At 48.1% G+C, this 22578-nt stretch overlaps 1 protein-coding gene and 1 long non-coding RNA gene across 4 annotated transcripts in view; one reads left to right on the top strand and one right to left on the bottom strand.

Annotated features, from left to right (window-relative positions):
* Positions 1–1618: 1618 nt before the first annotated feature.
* LOC105470814 (uncharacterized) lies at positions 1619–19030 on the top strand. Its single transcript, XR_980775.2, has 3 exons — positions 1619–1682; positions 15911–15970; positions 18866–19030. It is a non-coding gene; the product is annotated as an uncharacterized lncRNA (long non-coding RNA).
* Positions 14189–22578, bottom strand: part of LOC105470815 (transmembrane protein 44) — a 43280-nt gene continuing 34890 nt past the window's right edge. For 2 of the 3 annotated variants that reach the window (XM_071090631.1, XM_071090627.1), the window contains one exon: positions 14189–15144. In XM_071090631.1, the coding sequence (XP_070946732.1) occupies positions 15034–15144 (111 nt within the window). In that variant the 3' untranslated portion in view covers positions 14189–15033. Of the gene's footprint in view, positions 15145–19093; positions 19246–22578 lie in introns of all 3 variants that reach the window. The other variant, XR_011619506.1, reaches the window with a different exon arrangement.

Here is a 22578-nt window from a genome sequence, read left to right as displayed (position 1 = left end):
CATGGCCTCTGTGCTCTTTCAGCCTTCACCGCAATCTTATGAGGTGGGAAATACTTTTCTTCTCGTTTCACAGATAAGGAAAATGAGGCACAGGAAAGAAAAACAGGCAACTGCTTACCATCCATTCTCTCCCCTCTGGGAGTGGAAGCCAGACTAATTCCATGGCAGCTCTTTTGCTTTTTTTTTTTTTTGAGAAAGAGTCTCGCTCTGTCACCCAGACTGGAGTGCAGTGGCACAATCTTGGCTCACTGCAACCTCCACCTCCCAGGTTCAAGCGATTCTCCTGCCTCAGTCTCTCGAGTAGCTGGGATTACAAGTACCCGCCACCATGTCCGGCTAATTTTTGTATTTTTAGTAGAGACGGGGGTCACCATGTTGGCCAGGCTGGTCATGAACTCCTGACCTCAGGTGATCCGCCTGCCTCAGCCTCCCAAAGTGCTGGGATTACAGGCGTGAGCCACTGTGCCCGGTCAGCTCCTTCACTTTTTAGAACTTAATAAGCCTTTAGGGTTCTCAGAAAACTAGGGGTAGGTGGAAGCTTCAATAGGGGATTCTGGGCATCCTGCAATAAAACATGTGCCCTCCTGAGTGCAGAACTGGAAGGACAAAGATTCTGTGACATTATTTCTCCCTCTAAATTTGTGAAAGCAAATCATACCGATTATGGGGGCTTCATCCCAGATCCATTGAACCGGAATACATGAAGAGTGAGGCCAGGAAATCTGAACTAAATCAAAACCAAAAACAAATCACAGGTGATTCTGATGTACAACCGGGGTTGAAAATTACTGCGTTATCTCACAGTCATATGCGTGGCCCCAGTGAGCAGGCAGCACTGTTTCACCTTGCCCGCTGCCTAGGCAGAGCCTATTTATCAAGACAGGGGAATTGCAGTAGAGAAAGAGTAATCCCCGCAGAGCCAGCTGTGTGGGAGACCGAGGTTGTATTATTGCTCAAATCAGTCTGCCCGAGCATTTGGGGAGCAGAGTTTTTAACGACAACTTGGTGGGTGGGGGAAGCCAGTGAGCCGGGAGTGCTGATTGGTCAGGATTGGGGGAAGCCAGTGAGCCGGGAGTGCTGATTGGTCAGGGTGAAATCATAGTGACTCGGGGCTGTCCTCTTGCACTGAGTCAGTTCCTGGGTCGGGGCCACAAGATCAGATGAACCAGTTTATCCACCTGGGTGGCGCCAGCTGACCCATCAAGGGCAGAATCTGCAAAATATCTCAAGCACTGACCTTAGGAGCAGTTTAGGGAGGGTCAGAATCTTGTAGCCTCCAGCCCCATGACTCCTAAACCATGATTTCTAATCTCTCGGCTAATTTGTTAGTCCTACGAAGACAGTCTAGTTCCCAGGCAGGAAGGAGGTTTGTTTTGGGAAAGGGCTGCTGTCGTCTTTGTTTTAATGTATAAACCAAGTTAATCCCAAAGTTAGTTCATCTTTGCCCAGGAATGAGCAAGGACAGCTTGGAGATCAGAAGCAAGATGGAGTTGGTTAGGTCAAGTCTCTTTCACTGTCTCACTTACAGTTTTGCAATGGTGGTTTCATTTCCAACAACAACTTCTAATTTTCAAATTCTCTTGCTTAGAAAGAAGCTGCATGCGAGACCTGAGCAGAGTTCCTCTCCTGTCACACAGCGGACGTTGCTCAACAGGCAAGAGAATGTGCCAAGAAGGAGCTGGGTGAGGCCCAGAGCAGACAAGCAAACATCCAGGCACTCTGTTCTTACCCTTCCCCCTGCCTTCTCTACTTGGAGAATCATCACCTGGTCTTAAAAGCCAGGCCCATGAAGCCATGTCTTCTTGTGAACACTTCCCCTGTCTGGCCTCCGCCTCCTCCTGGCCTCTCCTCCTGGCCTCTCCTCCTGGCCTCTCCTCCTGGGCACTGCGCTTTCCCTACAGGGCTGAGATGCCCTTGCAGACAAGGGCTGGGAGTTATTCCCACGGTCCCCTGGCCCCAGCAGGGTGCCTTGGACATAGTAACCCATCAGAAAGTGTCAGTCCAATGAACATAAGGGAAAGGAAGATGGGAGGAGTGAAGGCAGAGGGACAGAGAAGTCGAAGGGTAAAACAGTCACCATGTTTGGGGGATGGCCAGTGAAATGTGATTTAATGCCAACCCCATGAGTAAATGGGATCTTTACTCTGACCCATGGGACAGCCGGTCCAGGTACTCACCCGGTCACCCTCTACCTGTGGATCACAGATACTGAGAGAAACGTGAGAACAGTGTGCATGATTTTACCAGGAATCTTTTATTATCATTGTTGATCCTTATTACGCCCCTGTGAGATAACTAGGGTAGCTATTTATAATCCCATTTTGCAGCTGAGGAGACTAAAGCTCCAAAAGGGCCAGGTGCAATGGCTCACGCCTGTAATCCCAACACTTTGGGAGGCCAAGGCAGGAGGAGCCCTTGAGGCCAGGAATTCAAAACCAGCCTTAGCAACATAGTGAAACCCCGATCTGTATAAAAAAATTAAAAGTTGCTAGGCACGGTGGCTCACACCTGTAATCCCAGCACTTTGGCAGGCCAGGGTGGGTGGATCACCTGAGGTCAGGAGTTCGAGACCAGCCTGGCCAACATAGTGAAATCCTGTCTCTACTAAAACTACAAAAATTAGCCAGGTGTGGTGGTGAGCATCTGTAGTCCCAACTACTTAGGAGGCTGAGGCAGGAGAATCGATTGAACCCCGGAGGTGGAAGTTGCAGTGAGCGGAGATTGCGCCACTGCACTCCAGCCTGGGTGACAGAGTGAGCCTCCATTTAAAAAAATATATATTAAAAGTTAGCCAGGTGTTGTGGTATGCACCTGTATAGTCCTAGCTACTTGGGAGACTGAGGCAGGAGCATCAATTGAGCCCAGCAATTTGAGGTTATAGTGAGCTATGATTGCACCACTGTAATCCAGCCTGGGCAACAGAGCAAGACCCTCTCTCTCTAAAAAATTAAAAAAAAAAAAGGTCAGAATGTGGCTACTAGGCAGAAGGTGGGTTAATGCAAGTTCATTGTGAGGCAAAAATAGCTCAGATTTTTTTTTTTTTTTTGAGACAGAGTCTTGCTCTGTCACCCAGGCTGGAGTGCAGTGGTGTGATCTTGGCTCACTGCAAGCTCCGCCTCCCAGGTTCACGCCATTCTCCTGCCTCAGCCTCCCAAGTAGCTGGGATTACAGGCACCCACCACCACACCAAGCTAATTTTTTAAATGTATTTTTGGTAGAGACAGGGTTTTACCGTGGTAGCTAGGATGGTCTCGATCTCCTGACCTCATGATCTGCCTGCCTCAGCCTCCCAAAGTGCTGGGATTACAGGCGTGAGCCACCACACTGGCCCCATAGCTCAGATTTTTAACATTGAAAAAATCCCTGATATGCCATCTGATCCAACTCTCTGGTCAATGGTAACAGCTTCCCCAAACCATCTTTTTTTTTTCTTTTTTTTTTTTTTTGAGATGGAGTTTTGCTCTGTCTCCCATGGTAGGGTGCAGTGGTGTCATCTTGGCTCACTGCAGCCTCCGCCTCCTGGGTTCAATCGATTCTCCTGCCTCAGCCTCCCAAGTAGTTGGGATTACAGGTGTGCGCCATGATACCCAGCTAATTTTGTATTTTTAGTAGAGATGGGGTTTCATCATCTTGGCCAAGCTGATCTCAAACTCCTGGCCCGAAATGATCCACCCACTTTGGCCTCCCAAAGTGCTGGGATTACAGGTGTGAGCCACCATGCCCGGCCCAAAACATCTTTATAGGTGGGGTGAGGCTGTGCTGGAATTACTCCAGTAACAGGGAATAATTACTCCTGCAACCACTGCAGCTCAGACAGGGCCACATGAAAGCTCCCCCTTACCCTAACTTACAGCCTTTCTCTGTATCACATGCCCATTAGCTCAATCCTCTCCCCTTGAAGACCAATCCAAAGGCATCAGCTTCTTTCCACTCTGTGGGCTCTTTGCTACCGCCCCTAATGTGACAAGACCAATATCCAGCACTGAGCCTAGGCCTTGCCTTCCCACCCCTTGAAGTAGGAGGCTGCCAGCCCCTGCTTGGCTGGGACGCTGACTCATTCGTGACAGTGTCTGTGAGTCACTGCTTGCCTACAGGGGTCTACTTCCCAGTTAAGGTGCTATTAAAAGGGTAACAGCCTCTGCCACTCTGCTCACTCAGGAGACAGTGGAGCGTCTAAGGTATCTCAGTCCTGTCTCCTCAGAAGTTCATAGGACTTTACTTATACAATCTCATAATAAAAATGTACTCAGGACCTAAAAGACATCCTGATGACTTTTAAAGAAATATGGAACTAGACCTAAAACAGGGGATGCTAGCTGGGTTGGGTGGCACGTGCCTGTAGTCCCAGCTACTAGGCCGGCTAAGGTGGGAGGATCGTTGAGCCAGGAGTTTGAGAACAGCTGGGCAACATAGCCAGACCCTGTGTCTTAAAAAAGAAAAAAAAGAGGGAGAATCTACAAAACTAACTGCTTCATACTGAGGAAGTAATAATAATAACCTGATACCTTTATAGCATTTGGGAGTGGAAAGCCCTTTCATGGTTTGCTTTTAGGTTTGTGTGTGTGTGTGTGTGTTCTGGATGGAGTTTTACTCTTGTTGCCCAGGCTGGAGTGCAATGGCGCGATCTCAGCTCACTGCAACCTCCACCTCCTGGGTTCAAGTGATTCTCCTGCCTCAGCCTCCTCAGTAGCCGGGATTACAGGCACCTGCCACCATGCCCAGCTAATTTTTGTATTTTTAGTAGAGACGGGGTTTCACCATGTTGGCCATGCTGGTCTTGATCACCTCAGGTGATCCGCCCACCTCAGCCTCCCAAAGTGCTGGGATTACAGGCGTGAGCCACCGTGCCCAGCATGGTTTTTAGTTTCTGGAGCCACCACAGAGTAAAGCAGGTAGAAGAGGAGTACACTTTTTTCTTTCTTTCTTTTGTTCACGAACAAGAATTGGAGTCCCACAGCTGGTGAGTGGTGGGAGTCAGGACTGGCCCCCACCAGAGCTGGCCTTCTGGAGACCACACAGGTGCGGACAGCCCCGGGCACTGACGTGCTTCAGCTCAGGGCCGAGCGCTGGCTGCTCTGGCTGGGATTGGCAGCAGCACTTCTGAGCCTGGCGCTTTATTGTGTACTATCTTATCTCAATAGGAAAAGGCAATTCGGGGTAAGAATTTCCTTGTCACAGTGCCCCAGACTTTCCGTTGTCCAGCTTTCTGAGTCCTGGGTCATCCCCTGGGTCTGACCATTACTCATATCCATGGAGGCACCTTATCGGGGCTGTCTAAGATATAGGGCCTATTTTTTTCTCAGTACCAGACAAACTGGAATTTATCCACCCTTTGTGGCCTAAAATCACACGACAGTTAGTCAGCTCAGAATCCAGCCACATTTGGGAAGCTGCTTGAAGAGCAGTCTCTAGTAACTAGCTCTTTCCTTGCGAAGCCCTAGAATTTCAGGGTCCTCTGCTGGCAACAGTGGTGATGTGTGGAGACCCCATCTCGTGATGGGGCGACTGTGAGACTTCTTTTTTTTTTTTTTTTTTGAGACAGAGTCTCACTCTGTTGCCCAGGCTGGGGTGCAGGGGCGCAATCTTGGCTCACTGCAGCCTCTGACTTCTGGGTTCAAGAAATTCTCCTACCTCAGTCTCCCAAGTAGCTGAGATTACAGGCGCCCACCACCACACCTGGCTAATTTTTGTATTTTTAGTAGAGACGGGGTTTCACCATGTTGGCCAGGCTGGTCTCAAACTGCACTGCTGACCTCAGGTAATCCTCCTGCCTCGGCCTCCCAAAGTGCTGGGATTGCAGGCATGAGCCACTTTTTTGTTTTTGAGTCGGAGTTTCACTCTTGTTGCCCAGGCTGGAGTGCAATAGTGTGATCTCGGCTTACCGCAACCTCTGCCTCCCGGCTTCAAGCAATTCTCCTGCCTCAGCCTCCTGAGTAGTTGGGATTACAGGCATGCACCACCACACCTGGCTAATTTTGAATTTTTACTAGAGACAGGGTTTCTCCATGTTAGTCAGGCTGGTCTCGAACTCTGACCTCAGGTGATCCGCCCACCTCGGCCTCCCAGAGTGCTGGGATAACAGGCAGGAGCCACCACGCCTGGCAAGCATCTTTCTTTATTCCTGTACTTTCTCCCCCAACTGGCTTTGAAAAACTTCCAACCTACAGAAAAGATGAAAGAATAATGAACATGTTTATACTCTTCGCCTAGATTAATCCATTGTTCCCGTTTTTCCATTTGCTTTGTCTCTCTCTCCAACTACCTGAAAAATTTATATATATATATTTTTGCTGAAATATTTAAAAGTCAGTTATCAAATCATGGTGCTTCACTCCCAAATAGTTCAGCACGTATATCCAAAGGGGCATTCTGCGCAACCATAATATTATTAAGAAAGGAAACGATAAAGTTAGTTAGCTAATACGCCATACAAGAAAGTTAGCTAATATGCTGTACATACTCAAATTTGCACAATTGTCCCAATAATCCCATATAGCTCTCCCACCCCATCCCCAGTGCAGACTCTTTTTTTTTTTTTTTGAGACGGAGTCTCGCTCTGTTGCCCAGGCTGGAGAGCAGTGGCGCAATCTCGGCTCACTGCAAGCTCCGCCTCCCGGGTTCACGCCATTCTCCTGCCTTGGCCTGCGGGGTAGCTGGGACTACAGGCGCCGCCACCTCGCCCAGCTAGTTTTTTGTATTTTTTAGTAGAGACGGGGTTTCACCGGGTTAGCCAGGATGGTCTCCATCTCCTGACCTCGTGATCCGCCCGTCTCGGCCTCCCAAAGTGCTGGGATTACAGGCTTGAGCCACCGTGCCAGGCCTACAGACTCTTTTAAACTAGAACTGTTCTCTTAAGATGTATTTAAGTGCTTCCACAGTCAGGAAACATCTACTACAAAAATCCACATAATCCCTTTACAATAGAATCTAATGACTTCTAAGACTTTTCTGATCTATCGAAATTTTTCTTATAATTGCGAATGGTGGCTCAAGCTCTCTTGTGTTCTACTTTCATTAGTTGACTTTTTTTTTTTTTTTTGAGACGGAGTTTTGCTCTATCGCCTAGGCTGGAATGCAGTGATCACTGCAACCTCCGCCTTCCAGATTCAAGCAATTCTCCTGCCTTAGCCTCCCGAGTAGCTGGGATTACAGGAGTGCGGCTAATTTTTGTATTTTTAGTAGCGATGCAGTTTTCACCATGTTGGCCGGGCTGGTCTCAAACTCCTGACCTCAGGTAATCTGCCCCCGCTTGGCCTCCCAAAGTACTGGGATTACAGGCATGAGCCACTGTGCCCGGCCTATTAGCTGACATTATCTTTCATAATTTTTTTTTTTTTTTTTTTTTTTTTTTTTTACTGTGTGAGAACAGGGAATTCATGCTGTGAGAACAGGCAAAAGCCACTCAGGCACTGCAGTAGATGATTTCAAGGTAATTCATGTCTATTCTTCAATCCATGGTTCTATGATATTTTAGGTTTAATGGCAAAATATCATGTCTTCATTAAAGCATAATGTTTGGGCCGGGTGTGGTGGCTCATGCCTGTAGTCCCAGCACTTTGGGAGGCTGAGGAGGGCAGATCACTTGGGCTCAAGAGTTCAAGACCAGTCTGGCCAATATGGCAAATCCCGTCTCCACTAAACATACAAAATTTAGCCGGTCATGGCGGTGCGCATGCCCATTGTCCCAGCTACTCGGGAAGCTGAGGCAGGAGAATCGCCTGAACCCAGGAGGCAGAGGTTGCAATGAGCCAAGATGGCACCACTGCATTCCAGCTTGGGCAACAGAGACTCCATCTCAAAAAAAAAAAAAATTTTTTTTTTTTTTTTTTTTTTTTTTTTTGAGACGGAGTCTGGCTCTGTCGCCCAGGCTGGAGTGCAGTGGCTGGATCTCAGCTCACTGCAAGCTCCGCCTCCCGGGTTTACGCCATTCTCCTGCCTCAGCCTCCCGTGTAGCTGGGACTACAGGCGCCCGCTACCTCGCCCGGCTAGTTTTTTATATTTTTTAGTAGAGACGGGGTTTCACTGTGTTAGCCAGGATGGTCTTGATCTTCTGACCTCGTGATCCGCCCGTCTCGGCCTCCCAAAGTGCTGGGATTACAGGCTTGAGCCACCGCGCCCGGCCAAAATTTTTTTTAAAAAGTATTTTAATTATGTCCAACAGTGGGGTTTAAGAACTTTGTCACTATTCTTTTTTTTTTTTTCTTTTTTTTATTCTTTTTTTTTTTTTTTTTCTATTCTAAGTAGTTTTGTGAGAACATCTCATACAAATAGATCTGTTTTAAAAGTAATTTCCCGGCAGGAGTGGTGGCTTATGCCTGTAATCCCAGCACTTTGGAAGGCTCAGGCAGGAGGATCTCTGGAGCCCAGGAGGTCGGGACCAGCCTGGGCATCATAGTGACACTCCGTCTCTGTATTAAAAAATGATAACAAAATAGCAGGAAGAGATGGAAAAAATAAATAAATAAAAGTAATATCCCAAGGACAGCTTTTTTCAAACAGAGGTCCTGGATCATCTGTAACAGAATCACCTGAGGAGCTTGTTAAGATCCCAAGCCCTGTCCAGACCTAGGGAATCCTCCCGGGTGGAGCCTAAGAGTCTATATTTGAAATATCATAGCTTTAGGCTGTACTCGCTAGCAGAAGGTAAGGCCTACGAAACGGCCCTTTTCATCCATGGCCAGGCTGTCCTTGGGGAAGATGGTGGTGGCCGCCGTGTATGTCGTCCCTTGTTCCACCTGTGGGTTTAGATCATCCCTCAGGTTTACCCTGGAGATTCCAAGTGCGGAGACACCTGTAGGAGGAAGGCCGAAGGGAAAGGTCAGGTCCGGAGCAGAGGCGTGGACCGCGCAGGCTGCTGTTGGAGCGTGCTGGGCTCAGAAGCCGGGTTCTAGCTCGGAACAGCGGAATGGCCAAGGAGGTCCTGGCGCGAGGCACGCCACACAACCCTCGGATGCCAAGACAGGGACCATCCATTTCTCAATACGCCAGTGGCCCTGCCCTGCTACTGAGCCTCATCAGCCTGTATAATGGCAGCTGAAGATAATGCAGCTCAGGAAAAGCAAGTATGATCTTAACAACCTTGTAGCTGGAAAGCAAGTTCCAAATCAAACCTAATGGAGACAACTACCAGAACGTATAGAAGTTTTTTTTTCTTTTTTTTTTGAGACAGAGTTTTGCTCTTGTTGCCTAGGCTGGAGTGCAATGGTGCTGTCTCAGCTCACTGCAACCTCTGCCTCGCGGGTTCAAACGATTCTCCTGCCTCAGCCTCCCAAGTAGCTGAGACTACAGGCGCCCACCACCACGCCCGGCTAATTTTTGTATTTTTGGTAGAGACGGGGTTTCACCATGTTAGCTAGGATGGTCTCCTGACCTCAGATGATCATCCGCCCGCCTCACCCTTCCAAAATGTTGGGATTATAGGCGTGAGCCACCGCGCCCAGCCCAAAAGTTTTTAAAAAGGAGTCTCTTGGAGGCAAAGGGACAGAACATTATTGTTTTTCATCATAAACCTTTCGGTGAATCTGATTTTCTTTTTTTAAACCATGTACTTCCACTATTTTTATCCCAAAAAAGGTTTTTAATGTATTTAAAAACAAAGCAAAGAATGGTTTATAATACACCGTTAGGTTGTTGGGAGGTCTGAAGCACACTCCGAACCGTAAAATGACCTTGTAGTTATCTCCTTAAAAACCCAGTGTGTGTGTGTGTGTGTTGGGGGGGGGGGGGTGGTGGGCCCGGCGTGGTGGCTCACGCCTGTAATCCCAGCACTTTGGGAGGCCGAGGCGGCGGATCACGAGGTCAGGAGTTCGAGACCAGCCTGACCAACATGGTGAAACATCGTCTCCACTAAAAATACAAAAATTAGCCGGGCGTCGTGGCGCGCGCCTGTAGTCCCAGCTGTTCAGTCGCTGGAGAATCGCTTGAATCCGGGAGGCGGAGGCTGCAGGGAGCAGAGACCGCGCCGCCGCATTCCAGCCTGGGCGACAGAGAGAGACTCTGTCTCAGACAAACAAACCAAAACTGAACTACGGAGACGCCCTCAGCAGTTACTTCCCGGCTGGGTCGCCGCAGGCTGCGGGCAGCTACTCCGGCCTTCAGCTGCGGCTGCAGCTTCGGCGGGGCGGGGCCGCGGGACTCTCGCTCCTCGCGGGGGGCGGCGGCTGCGGAGTGCGCACGCGCGGAACCGCTATTCCCTTCTTCCCGAAGCGCCCCCGCGGTGCTGGCAAATAGGGCGCAAGATGTCGGCGGCTGCAGCTCCGAGGAGGTAGGCAGTGGGAACCGGCGTTCAGTCTGGCCCGTGCCAACAGTGGCTCCTCTCTCCCCCGTAGTTCGAGGAGACTACTCGCTGCCCCTCTGGCACGATCGTGGATGAGCCTCCTGGCAACTGAAATGGGAAAGGCAGCGCCCCCGACGCTGGGAACTGGACTGAACTCCGCGGTAGTGACAGCTGCCAGACCCTGAGGAGAGGACGAGAAGACCCGAGCCCTCTGCTACGAACACTGGCAGCCGATGGAAAATGCAGACGGAATTGGGGCAGTGTGCAGAGTTCTCCAGGCGACAGATTAAGAGAGACTCTTGAAGAATAACGCTGTGTAATCACGTGTTCTGCGCAAAAGAAGTCCTCAATGCCCAGTGCCTTATTTGGCTTTCAGGGTTGGTGAAAGAAAAAGCAAAGTAGATGCTTTCTAATGCTAAGTTATTTAATGTAGCACCATTCCTTGAACTTCTTTCATCTCTAAGGTCGTCCCTTTCACCTGATGATACCTTTGGGCCATCGTGCAGGCATGTGTAAACTTGGAGATCTTCCTCAACATTGCACCATATCTGGGGTTCATTCAAGGCAGAGTCTCCTTGCAAAAGCATCGAAAACAATGTAAAGTCGAAGAGTAGAGCAATACCTGCAGAGTTGGAAAATGTGGAGGAGGCCAATCAAGGGACAGAAAAAGAAGTGCAGAGAATCTTGGAATTGTTGCAAAATTATTCTGGAGATAGAAAAGTCTCCTCTAGCCTTTCCCTTAGTGATTAATACAGGTTTTTTTTTTTTTTTTTTTTTTTTTTTTTTTTTTTTTTGAGACGGAGTCTCGCTGTGTCTCCCAGGCTGGGGTGCAGTGGCGTGATCTCGGCTCACTGCAAGCTCCGCCTCCCGGGTTCATGCCATTCTCCCGCCTCAGCCTCCCAAGTAGCTGAGACTACAGGCGCCCGCCACCACGCCCGGCTAGTTTTTTGTATTTTTAGTAGAGACGGGGTTTCACCATGTTAGCCAGGATAGTCTCGATCTCCTGACTTCGTGATCCACCCGCCTCGGCCTCCCAAAGTGCTGGGATTACAGGCTTGAGCCACCGCGCCCGGCCAGATTAATACAGGTTTTTAAGTGGATAGTAAAATCCAAACAGAAAGAGGTATATGTTATATAATGAAGCCTATTTTCAAAGTATACCTGAAATTTGTCTTTATAATGTCTCTTTCTTGAGAGTTTATAAAGATGTCATTATTCTCTGGGAAACAAATTGGCACATTCATAAAAGAGAGAAAAATGAAAAAAATCAGGCCCAACTTTCATTTTACAGATGAGGAAACTGTGACATAGAAAGAGAAATGACAAAGACACTGAAACAGACCTGGGAACTGGAGCCCAGCCATGCTCCTTGGCCCAGTACCTCTTCTTATTCTAGGAGCTCATACCCCTTTGAAGGAAACACAATATGAATGTGTCTTCAAATGATGCTCATAAACCTCTTCATCATACTGAAGGAGGGAGATAAGGGGATTAGTTCTTTAGGATCTAGACAGGCTTTTAAGAAAATCTTAGCCAGGTGCAGTGGCTCATGCCTGTAATCCCAGCACGTTGGGAGGCTGAGGCAGGTACATCACCTGAGGTCAGAAGTTCCAGACCAGCCTGGCCAACATGACAAAACCCCGTCTCTACTGAAAATACAAAAATTAGCCGGGCATGGTGGTGGGAGCCTATAATCCCAGCTACTTGGGAGGCTGAGGTAGGAGAATCACTTGAACCTAGGAGGCGGAGGTTGCAGTGAGCTGAGATCACGCCAATGCACTCCAGGGCAACGAGTGAAACTCTGTCTAAAAAAAATAATAGTAATCTTAGCAGAGCTCTTGCTAAATGATAAAGACTTTGGCAACTGAAATCCTTTTATTTTCAGAGAACTTAAGTAGGGACGGGATAATCACTAATTGGGGTTGTGTTTAAGGGAATTCAAGCCCCTGAAATCTCTTCCATCTGTAGGTCTGATGATTTGGTTACTGTCTTTCAGTACATCTGCGCAGGAAGCCTGGGGAACTAATCCCTCTTCAAAGTCTACATTGAATAGGTATTATGTTTGCCTTTTCATACATGTTAGTTCACTTAGTCTTCACCACAGGCTTTCTAGATTGGTATTATTCTTAGTCTACCTAAGGAGTTCACAGAGGTTAGGTAACATGCCCCAAGCCACACAGATGATAGGCAGCACAACCAGACAATATTACAGGTCTCCAGATGAGTGAGCCGATGATGACATCGTTTGTTCCCGAGCCCCGCCCCCATGTAGGTAAGCGCTTGCACTGCTCACTGGGTCATCAGGGCAAGTTGCTCCCACTGCCCTCTTGTTCTAACGGCTGGAAACAAAGCTGCAACAGAGGCCCCCTCCTACTAGGAGAAAGGCATTTTAATTGGCACCTCCTCACAAAGGCTCCAGTGTTCTAGAGCTTTGCATACAGGAAGATTCTCGTTGAACAATGAAGCCAAACCTCGCTTCCAAAATTCCCAGTTTGGTAGGTCACTGTGGATGAAGAGGCTTGAGACACCCTGAGACAAGCTGGGACCATGATGACAGGAACCAGTTTGTGAAGGGAGGAGGCTGGGCTAATGGGATCTAGGGAGCCAGATAATATCTGGACCTTAGGTAGTTTGTGTTACTCAAGTCAGCAGGGTTTGTGTTGTTTTTTGAGGCAGTCTTGTTATGTTGCCCAGGCTGGAGTGCAGTGGTGCGATCTCGGCTCACTGCAACCTTCACCCCCTGGGTTCAAGCAATTCTTGTGCCTCAGCCTCCCGAGCAGCTAGGACTACAAGTGCGAGCCGCCATGCTTGGCTAATGTTTTTGTATTTTTAGTAGAGATGTGGTTTCACCATGTTGGCCAGGCTGGTCTTGAAGTCCTGTCCTCAAGTAACCTGCCTGCCTCAGCTTACCAAAGTGCTGGGATTACAGGCGTGAGCCACTGCACCTGGCCAAGATCATTTGATGTTCTTGGATGAATGGCCACTTTCACCTGGATCCAACCAATTTTTGCTGCCCTAGGGAGCATGATCCAGAGCTCCCTCAAGACAGAGGATGTACTAAAGGCAGACTCCAGAGGTCATCCTATCCCCATGCCTTCCGCCTTCTAAAGATAGGCTCTTCTGCCCTGCTGTTACCACTCAGTACTCTAGATTAAACCTGTTCCCATGTTCATTCTGTACCCATGACTATTTTTCTGCTTCCTGGAAAATTGTAGCCACAGGGATGAAAAACTCACCAATCAGTTGTGGCCTTTCTGAGGCAAGTCAGTCACCTTCCTACTCTGGTATCTTCCATGGCTACCAGTTGGCCACAGAAGCAAGCACTGACTCACCAGCCTCCAGTCTGGTTCCTTTTCAGCCTCTTTGCCACCCCTACAGCCCATACTGCATCATCCATTCTGGCCATCTCCAATTCTTTCTTGTTAGCTCCCACTTTTCCCTGCATCCAGCCCTCTGTACTGTTTCATCTCTTTGAACACTCTTTTCTCCCTGCATCCTGGGCCTCCATTCAAATCTTCCTCTTCCCTGGAAGTACAGCTTCCGTGGTTAACATCACAAAGCAAAGCTGACTTCAGCAAACTTTCCAAGACAACCAGGGACCAACACACTTTCGATAAAGGGGATAAATAAGGTGGCTTTAAGATCACTTGTAGTTCAGAGGTCACCCGGGGGATTAGGATCTATGCAGAGACCTGCAGAGCCAAGCGGCTTCCCCAAGGGACCTCCTTCGTGCTGCTGGAACCTGCCCTACCCCTCGGGAGAAACTGGGCTGCCGTAGCTGAGTTACACAAGCGGCTGTGGGCCAGCCCGGAGCAAAACTGTGTTGCTTGGCATTTCTCCAGTTCCTCTCGTGGCTGACTTCTGTGACTGTGCAGGGATTCATGCTCACCACTGCACTCCACAGTGACATACTTGAATTTAAAAAATTTATTCACCCGTGTTTGCTCCCACCTTAGCCCCATTCCGTGCGCCCTTCCCCTCATTCATTGCAGTATCAAAATAACCTCCAAATGGGACTGCTGTGCTTGAACACCTCCCATCATGCCTCTTATCCTCTGCATGCATTTACTTAGTTCCTGAAGCATACAGACCCCTCACCTGCAAACCCCGCCTCAGCACACACCTCGCTAGGTTGGAGGAAGTCCTGGTACCCGGAGCAGTTTGCTTTGTTTTGGCAGCGTCAGTGATCTCACAAACACTTGGCTGGCCACGCAGTCCTATCTATAACTTTCAGCAGATAACTCAAGTGGGTGACGGGGGCAGAAGCCAGGTCTTGGTTCCTGTGTGTGATCCAAGGCTCCCCAGCACAGGCCCCACCCCTCTCATCTGGCTCAGCCAGGTCTTGCAGAATGGGCTCTGCTGAGATCCAACCAAACACATTCGCTATTTGTTAGGTGAACTCATTCCTGGAACCTAGCAGGTATTCAGTTCATGGCTGACTCTCAAGGGAATAAAGGAAAAAAGGAAAAGCGGGTCTAATGTCCTTTGGATTATCTTTACAAAGCAAGAGCTGTCTGTGAACTTGTAATCTTCAGAACAAACACTGGGCCTATCCAGGTCTGTCCACAGTTCCCGAAGTCGTAGCTCCACGACGAGCTATGATATAGACCAGCCACACTCAGTGACGGCTCCTGGTTCCTCACTTTCCAGGGCAGCTTCAGTTCCTGCCACGGTGTCAGTGCGGATTGATTCCTGCTGTGTTACTCAACAAACTCCTGACCCTGGGCTCTGGGCTGAAGAGCCGGCTCCAGAAGGTGTTAATCATCATCATTCAGGCGTGCGGTCCTCACAGAGTCCCGGTGCACCTGGGATCCAAGCAGCTCCACCTTGTCTTTGCTGCCTTCAAGGTTCACATCTTCAGGGTCCCACTGTGGAGAAAAGGTACAAAGAGCACCTGGATGGAACAGATCGCTGCTTCTCATCTGTTATAACCCCCGACCCAAACCAAAGCCCCAATTCTGGTTCTCATGATCCAGGCACAGACAAGGACAAAAGGGTAAGGACAAGTTACCCAGGCCTGTGTTTCTAGGACCTAAGGAGGCAAGCATAACTTTAAATCAAGGAACTAATGAACAACCACCCTCAACATAACAGCTCCACCTTCCTTCCCACCCTCCTTCTCCACTATTCTTTGCCTCTACCAAGTCCTTATCTAGTGAGACTGAGTCACGTTCTCCTTGTCCTGACTCCATGCCTAACTCATTCCTGGAAAAAAACCAGGCACACTTAATCCTTTTTTATTTTTTTAAGACAGGGTCTTGCTGTGTCGCCCAGGCTGGAGTACAGTGGTGCAATCATAGCTCACTGCTGCCTCAAACTACTAGACTCAAGCAATCCTCCTGCTTCAGCCTCCCAAGTACCTGGGACTACACTTGTGTACCACAATGCCTGGCTAAGTTTTTAATTTTTAGTAAAGTCTTGTAATGTTGCCCAGGCTGATCTTGAACTCCTGGACCTAAGCAGTCCTCCCGCCTCAGCCTCCCAACATGCTCAGCTTACAGGCTTGAGCCACCATGCCTAGCTTCAACCTATTCTTTATGGGCCAGGTAAACACCTCTTCCTCCAGGAAGCCTTCCTGACTGTGTTAGCCCATTGGGCGCTCACTTGCCTCTCTTTGTACTACCTATTCCACAGATTTGCCCCTGAGCATGGACAGCCCTGGCGTTTATGTGGACATCTGCCTTGTTGTCTCAGGTCCGTGATGAGCGCCACAGGAACAGAGCAAAGGTTCACTCCTGCCTCCTACATGGTGTTTCCTCTAAACCTGAGGCTCAGCAGACTTGTCATCACGTAAAACCCAATTCAGAGTGGGGGGCACTGCCAGTGAATATTTCATCACCGACTCAGATGAGTTTGGGAAGTTGAAATTTGCAGGAGTGAGTGAAGGGTTAAAACAAGTGGGCACAGAAGCCTTGACGAAGCTGCCTGTGAAGCCCTCCTGTTGGTCTAAGATGATGGGTAAGAGCCCAAGGGGATCCTTAGTGTTACCTTTGAAGTTCCAGCCATGGAGACAAGTAGGGATTGGGCTCAAGTCTTCCTCCTGTCACTAATTTGCTTTCGTTTTGGAGGCCTCAGTTTCCCCATGTGTATGCTGTGGTATTGGATCAGCAACTAGATAAGAAGATCGCTCCCATTTCTGAGCGTCTATGATGATTCTGAGGCACAGGGTCACATCTGACAGTACCAGGAAACCCAGGAAACAAGAAGCAAAGGTGACACAGATGTGTCTGCCTGGGCAGATGATCTATTTGGATGATAATAGACCCAGGCATGGACATGCCCTCCAAGAAAGATGCTCGAACAGCTGCTCACACTGAAGCTGAATCAAACATTCCCATCCGTAGAGGTGCCAGATAAGATCCGGAAGGCTCCCTGAGCCACCGACATAATGGCCATGCCATGCCAATGATAAAACACAAACTGTGACTTTGTTTTGGACAGAAATAAAGAGCCCGGTTTGTTAGTGATTTACTGATCACTGAATCGAGTACTAATACTTGGCGACTTTAAAAGCCATCATGTTAAAAAGACCACCTGATTCTCAGTGTCCCTGCAGTGATTGCGTTTGGGCAGCTTATCCCCTGTACCTGTTTGGGGCTGTGCCAGCCACTTCCAGTGTGACCATCTCATTAACTTGCGGTCGCAGACTTGGCTGGACCCCTTTAACCAAATTCCTTTCTGACATTATCAGATCCCAAATCAAAGAGCTCACTAGGCCCCTCAGCCTACGTGACCCACCTGGCCAGTGAAAGAAGTAGGGCCCTGTTCTGTTCTCTGAGGATGGCCAGTGTGCTCTTTGATGAAAACTGTTTCTAAGCAGAGGCCTGAGACCAAGATCATTGTTCTCAGAGTGTGTTCTTGACCAGCCACACCAGAAGCACCAAGGCTGCTGGCTAAAAACACTGATGCCCCTGGGTAGGGGGTTGAGACCTAAGGTTTGGCATTTTTACAAGCTCCTAGGGTGATTCTTAGATGCCCTGATGATTGAGAATCGCTGCTCCAGCTTCTTAAATGGCTGCTAAGAATTCTTCTTGCCAACCCTGACCAGTTCAGCTGCCGGCAAACAGAAACCTGGCACTTTGATCAAGTGAGCTCTTCAAACTAGTACAGGCCGGGCGCGGTGGCTCACGCCTGTAATCCCAGCACTTTGGGAGGCCAAGGCAGGCAGATCACCTCAGGTCAGAAGTTCGAGACTAGCCTGGCCAACATGGCGAAACCCCATCTCTACTAAAAATACAAAAATCAGCCAAGTGTAATGGCAGGCGCCTCTAATCCCAGCTACTTGGGGGGCTGAGGCAAGAGAATCACTTGGACCTGGGAGGCAGAGGTTGCAGTGAGCTGAGATTGTGCGATTGCACTCTAGCCTGGGCAACAAGAGCGAAACTCCATCTCAAGAAATAAATAGGCTGGGCGCGGTGGCTCACGCCTGTAATCCCAACACTTTGGGAGGCCGAGGTGGGTGGATCACCTGAGGTCAGGAGTTCAAGACCAGCCTGGCCAACATGGCAAAACCCCATATCTACTAAAAATACAAAAAATTACCACAGACATGGTGGCAGGCGCCTGTAATCCTAGCCACTCGGGAGGCTGAGGCAGGAGAATCGCTTGAACCCGGGAGGTGGAGGCTGCAGTGAGCCGAGATCATGCCATTACACTCCAGCCTGGGCGACAAGAGTGAAATTCTGTCTCAAAAATACAATACAATACAATACAATACAATACAATACAATACAATACAATACAATACAATACAATACAATACAATACAAGTAAATAAGTAAAAAAAAAGTGATACAAATCTTAGAAAACATTTAGAATCTATATTTTTTGAATCTCTAGCATAATGTGTTTTAAAACTTCATTTCATGATTTATTTACTTACTTATTTTGAGACAGTCTCACTCTATCACCCAGGCTGGAGGCATGATCTCGGCTCACTGCAACCTCTGCCTCCTGGGTTCAAGTGAGTCTCCTGCCTTAGTACCCGGAGTAGCTGGGACCACAGGTACGCACCACCACACCTGGCTAATTTTTGTATTTTTAGTAGAGATGGGGATCTCACCATGTTGGCCAGACTGGTCTTCAACTTCTGACCTCAGGTGATCCACTCCCCCAGCCTTCCAAAATGCTGGGATTACAGGCGTGAGCCAACGTGCCTGGCCTAAAACTTAATTTTATAATAAAATTATTGCTGGAAACCAGGCATGAAGAGAATCTGAGCAAAAGATCCATTTTCATATCAGAAACAATCCTGGGAGATGACAGGCACAGGTAGTTGTCACAAAACATGCCCACCTGGCACTTGGAGGCAAGGGTGGCATGGAGACAGCAAATGGCTGCCCAGGGTCCCAGAATGACAATGTCTGGAAATGTTTATTGCAACAGCTACTGCAGCCATGCCTGCCACTACTACTGTTGTTCCAGACCATGTTTCTTCACTGGGTTACATATCTTCTTGGTCCCTATTACTTGGGCTTACCTGGATACCCGCAAAGCAGAAAGAACTCTGAACTGAGAGAGCCCTGAAAATCCCACTGATTCTCAGTCTTGCCTCTCATTTTGACTTTTTTTTGTTTTTGTTTTTTTTAGATGGAGTTTCGTTCTTGTTGCCCGGGCTGGGGTGCAATGGCGCAATCTCGGCTCACTGCAACCTCCACCTCCCAGGTTCAAGCAATTCAGTCGCCACAGCCTCCTGAGTAGCTGGCATTACAGGTATGCGACACCACACCTGGCTAATTTTGTATTTTTTGTAGAGACAGGGTTTCGCCATGTTGGCCAGGCTGGTCTTGAACTCCTGACCGCAGGTGATCCGCCCACCTCGGCCTCTCCAAGTGCTGGGATGACAGGCGTGAGCCACCGCGCCTGGCCTGACATTCTTTTTTTTTTACTAAAGGAATGCGTCATGGGTCCAGCCATCTAAGGAGGTCTAACAGGAACAGGAACTGAAGTCAGGTCATAGGAAGTCCTTCCTGGAAGGGAAAGAGCATGATTGTCCATACCTGCTCCGAGTTTAGGGCCTCCCAGTACTTCTGCTGCAGAATAAAAAGAGAGACAGAAAAAGCGGTGGACAGATTTTGCCACCATCACACAGCGGAGCAGAGCTCAGGGCCAGCCCGTCTGCTCAGAGAGTCAGGAGACAGGCCCTTAGACGGCTGGGGGCAAAGGAACAGGTGGCTTCAACAAGCAGGGAGGCAGCAGCTGCCAGCAGTCACACTTTAGTTAAATGATCAATGACATAGTTATGATAATCACAAAGGGCTGCACATCCTGGGAAAAATTACAATCTCTGAAGATTTAAAAATTACTATTAGTAGAAATGATTATTATTAGGAGAAGCGGCAGTAATAATAATAAATCTCCCATTTATACCCACATGGCTGAGATGATTCAACTCAAACCCATAAAACTGAGATGCCAATAAAATTCCTGCCTTGCCAAGATTCATTTGTAGTCAGTGTTTACTGCATGGCTGGTTCCACTCCAAACCTCAAATATGTCTGACTCAAGTTCTTGCAGGGCAGGCATCACGTCTGCCCTTGTTACTCTATCACCTCCTGCAGCGCCTGGGAAACGTATGTTTCTGACGTGAGCTAAGAATCTATGAATATCTGTTACACTGATGTGGGAAAGTCTATTAAATTAAATAGCAGGCAGTCCGAACAGCCCACAGGATTTAGGGTTATTATCATATTAAAACAAAGCATGTTCAACTCCTTATGTTTTTCATTTTAAAAAAATTATTTAATTTTTTGAGAGGGGCTTGCTCTGTCGCCCAGGCTGGAGTGCAGTGGCATGGTTATAGCTCACTGCTGCCTCCATCTCCTGGGCTCAACTGATCCTCCTGCCTCAGCCTCCTGAGTAGCTGGGACTACAGGTGTGTACCACCATGCCTGGCTGATTTTTATTTTGTTTTTTTAGTAGAGATGAGGTCTCCCTATGGTGGCCAGGCTGGTCTTGAACTCCTGAGCTCAAGGAATCCTCCCACCGTGGCCACCCAAAGTGCTGGGATTATAGGCATGAGCCACGGCACCTGGCCTAATTTTCTTTCTTTCTTTCTGTCTGTCTGTCTATGTATGTATGTATGTATGTATGTATGTATGTATGTATGTATGATGGAGTTTCACTCTTGTCGCAGGCTGGAGTTCAATGGCACAATCTCGGCTCACTGCAACCTCCGCCTCCCAGGTTCAAGCAATTCTCTTGCCTCAGCCTCCAGAGTAGCTGGGATTACAGGCACCCACGACCATGCCCAGCTAATTTTGTATTTTTCGTAGAGATGGGGTTTCACCATGTTGGCCAGGCTGGTCTCGAACTCCTGACCTCAGGTGATCAGCCTGCCTCCACCTCCAAAGTGTTGGGATTACAGACGTGAGCCACTGCACCCACCCAGGCATAAATCATTTCATCCACAAATATTTCAAAATGTATCTCATAGATAATGACTTAAAAAAAAAAAACAACTAAGAACGATGCCATTATTATACCTAACAAAATTAGTGGTAATTCCTTAGCATTCATCTTTTAATAATATCCTGCTGAGGGAACATAAACTGGAAAAAAAAAAAGATTAATTGGAAGGGATACAGATTACTAAATTGATGGTTCCACACCCTCTGCAAAAAACAGAAATGTCGATGATATAAAGGAGGGTTGAAAAAGTTAACTTAGTGAAAAAGTTTATTAAAAGCCAAGCAAACAAACAAGCAAACAAATAAATAGGCTCAAGACCTGACTCTGTTGAAATGAAACCTTGAAACTTCTTTACAAAGCTTAAGTCTCCAGCGTTACAGGCAATCTAAAATTTGAGAAGAGTGCCCTCTAGTGGGAAATAGTCAATATTTTTAAAGTTACTTGATAAACCGCTAATGATAGTGCGCCTATAAAGAGTACAATTAACCCAAATCTTTGTAACTGAGGTCTCTCCTCAACCCCCCAGACTAAAAATAAATAAAATTATATAGTCTTTTTCCCTGTTTCAAGAGCAAATGTGTTCATTATAGAACATTTTTCAAAAAACAAAGATCTACCATAATTCTATCCTTAGAAGAAGGCCTCTACAAAGATTAAACAGCCCTCTGAAACATGTATGTATTATGTGTAATATAATAAAAGCAAATGACTTTTCTCCTTTAATATACAATGAGCATTTCCACTTGCCCTTAAAATCACCTTCAGAAGGGCATTTTAATTTGCCTCATATCTAAAAAGCACACTTTTCTATGCTTCTGAAATCCAGAAGCATCCTATAGCCTTTGTCTATGTAGCATGTAGTAATGTTTCTTTAATTCCGAAGAGTTTAGGATGTGTCTAAGTTACTGAAGAAATCGGGTCACTTTCGAGGCTTACATTTTAGACTGTGGAAGCCAGATGGGGCCTCAGAAACCATTTGTCCAACTCTTTACTCTTCCACTTGGGGAGAAGTGGTGTCTCCGCAGTCTTGGGGAGGTGAGATGGTGCTGGACTTGGGATGGATTATAAAGTTTTAAGACTGGTCAGACATTTACCAGCTTCAGTTTCTTTCTTTTCTTTTCTTTTTTTTTTTTTTTGAGACAGAGTCTCACTCTGTCACCCAGGCTCGAGTACAATGGCGTGATCTCAGCTCACTGCAACCTCCGCCTCCCAGGTTCAAGTAATTCTCCTGCCTCAGCCTCCTGAGTAGCTGGGACTACAGGCGCGCACCACCAGGCCTGGCTAATTTTTTGTATTTTTAGTAGAGATGGGGTTTCACCATGTTGGTCAGGCTGGTCTCAAACTCCTGACCTTGTGATCCGCCCGCCTCAGCCTCCCAAAGTGCTGGGATTACAGGCGTGAGCCACCGTACCCGGCCAATGGTCTGTATTTCTTACCTGCTACATCTGACAGCCCTCCTCAGGATCATGAAAGGCTTCCTGGAGGAAGGGGGATTTAGACAGGACAGTGAAAGGTAGCAGAAGACAGATAGGCAGAGAAACCCAGAGGAGAGAGAGCTGGCCGGGTGCATGGGGAAGGACCTGCAAAGATGGCACAGATCGGGAGGTGTCCTGGAGCGCAGGCTTAGGAGCCTGGGCTTAAACTGTAAGCAGCAAGGAGCCCAGGAGGCCTCAAGCAGGGAGGCACTGGGCTGGGGTCGAGGGTCGGACAATCCTGCTGTATTCCCTGCAGGACAGAAATGAAAGAGGGCAGAGCACTGCTGCACCGGAATCGGGAGCTCCCGCACCAGTCCAGGTGGAATAACGAGGCTCTTACCTGGACTTGGGGCAGACAGATCGGAAATGCATCTAGAGACTCAGTACAGAAGTCTTCCAGAGTGGTATCTGGGCAGA

This window comes from Macaca nemestrina, chromosome 2 (assembly GCF_043159975.1).
Source record: "Macaca nemestrina isolate mMacNem1 chromosome 2, mMacNem.hap1, whole genome shotgun sequence".
Classification (NCBI taxonomy): domain Eukaryota; kingdom Metazoa; phylum Chordata; class Mammalia; order Primates; family Cercopithecidae; genus Macaca; species Macaca nemestrina.
Note: the sequence above shows the minus strand (reverse complement) of the source record. Positions and strands in the feature narration are given on the sequence as shown.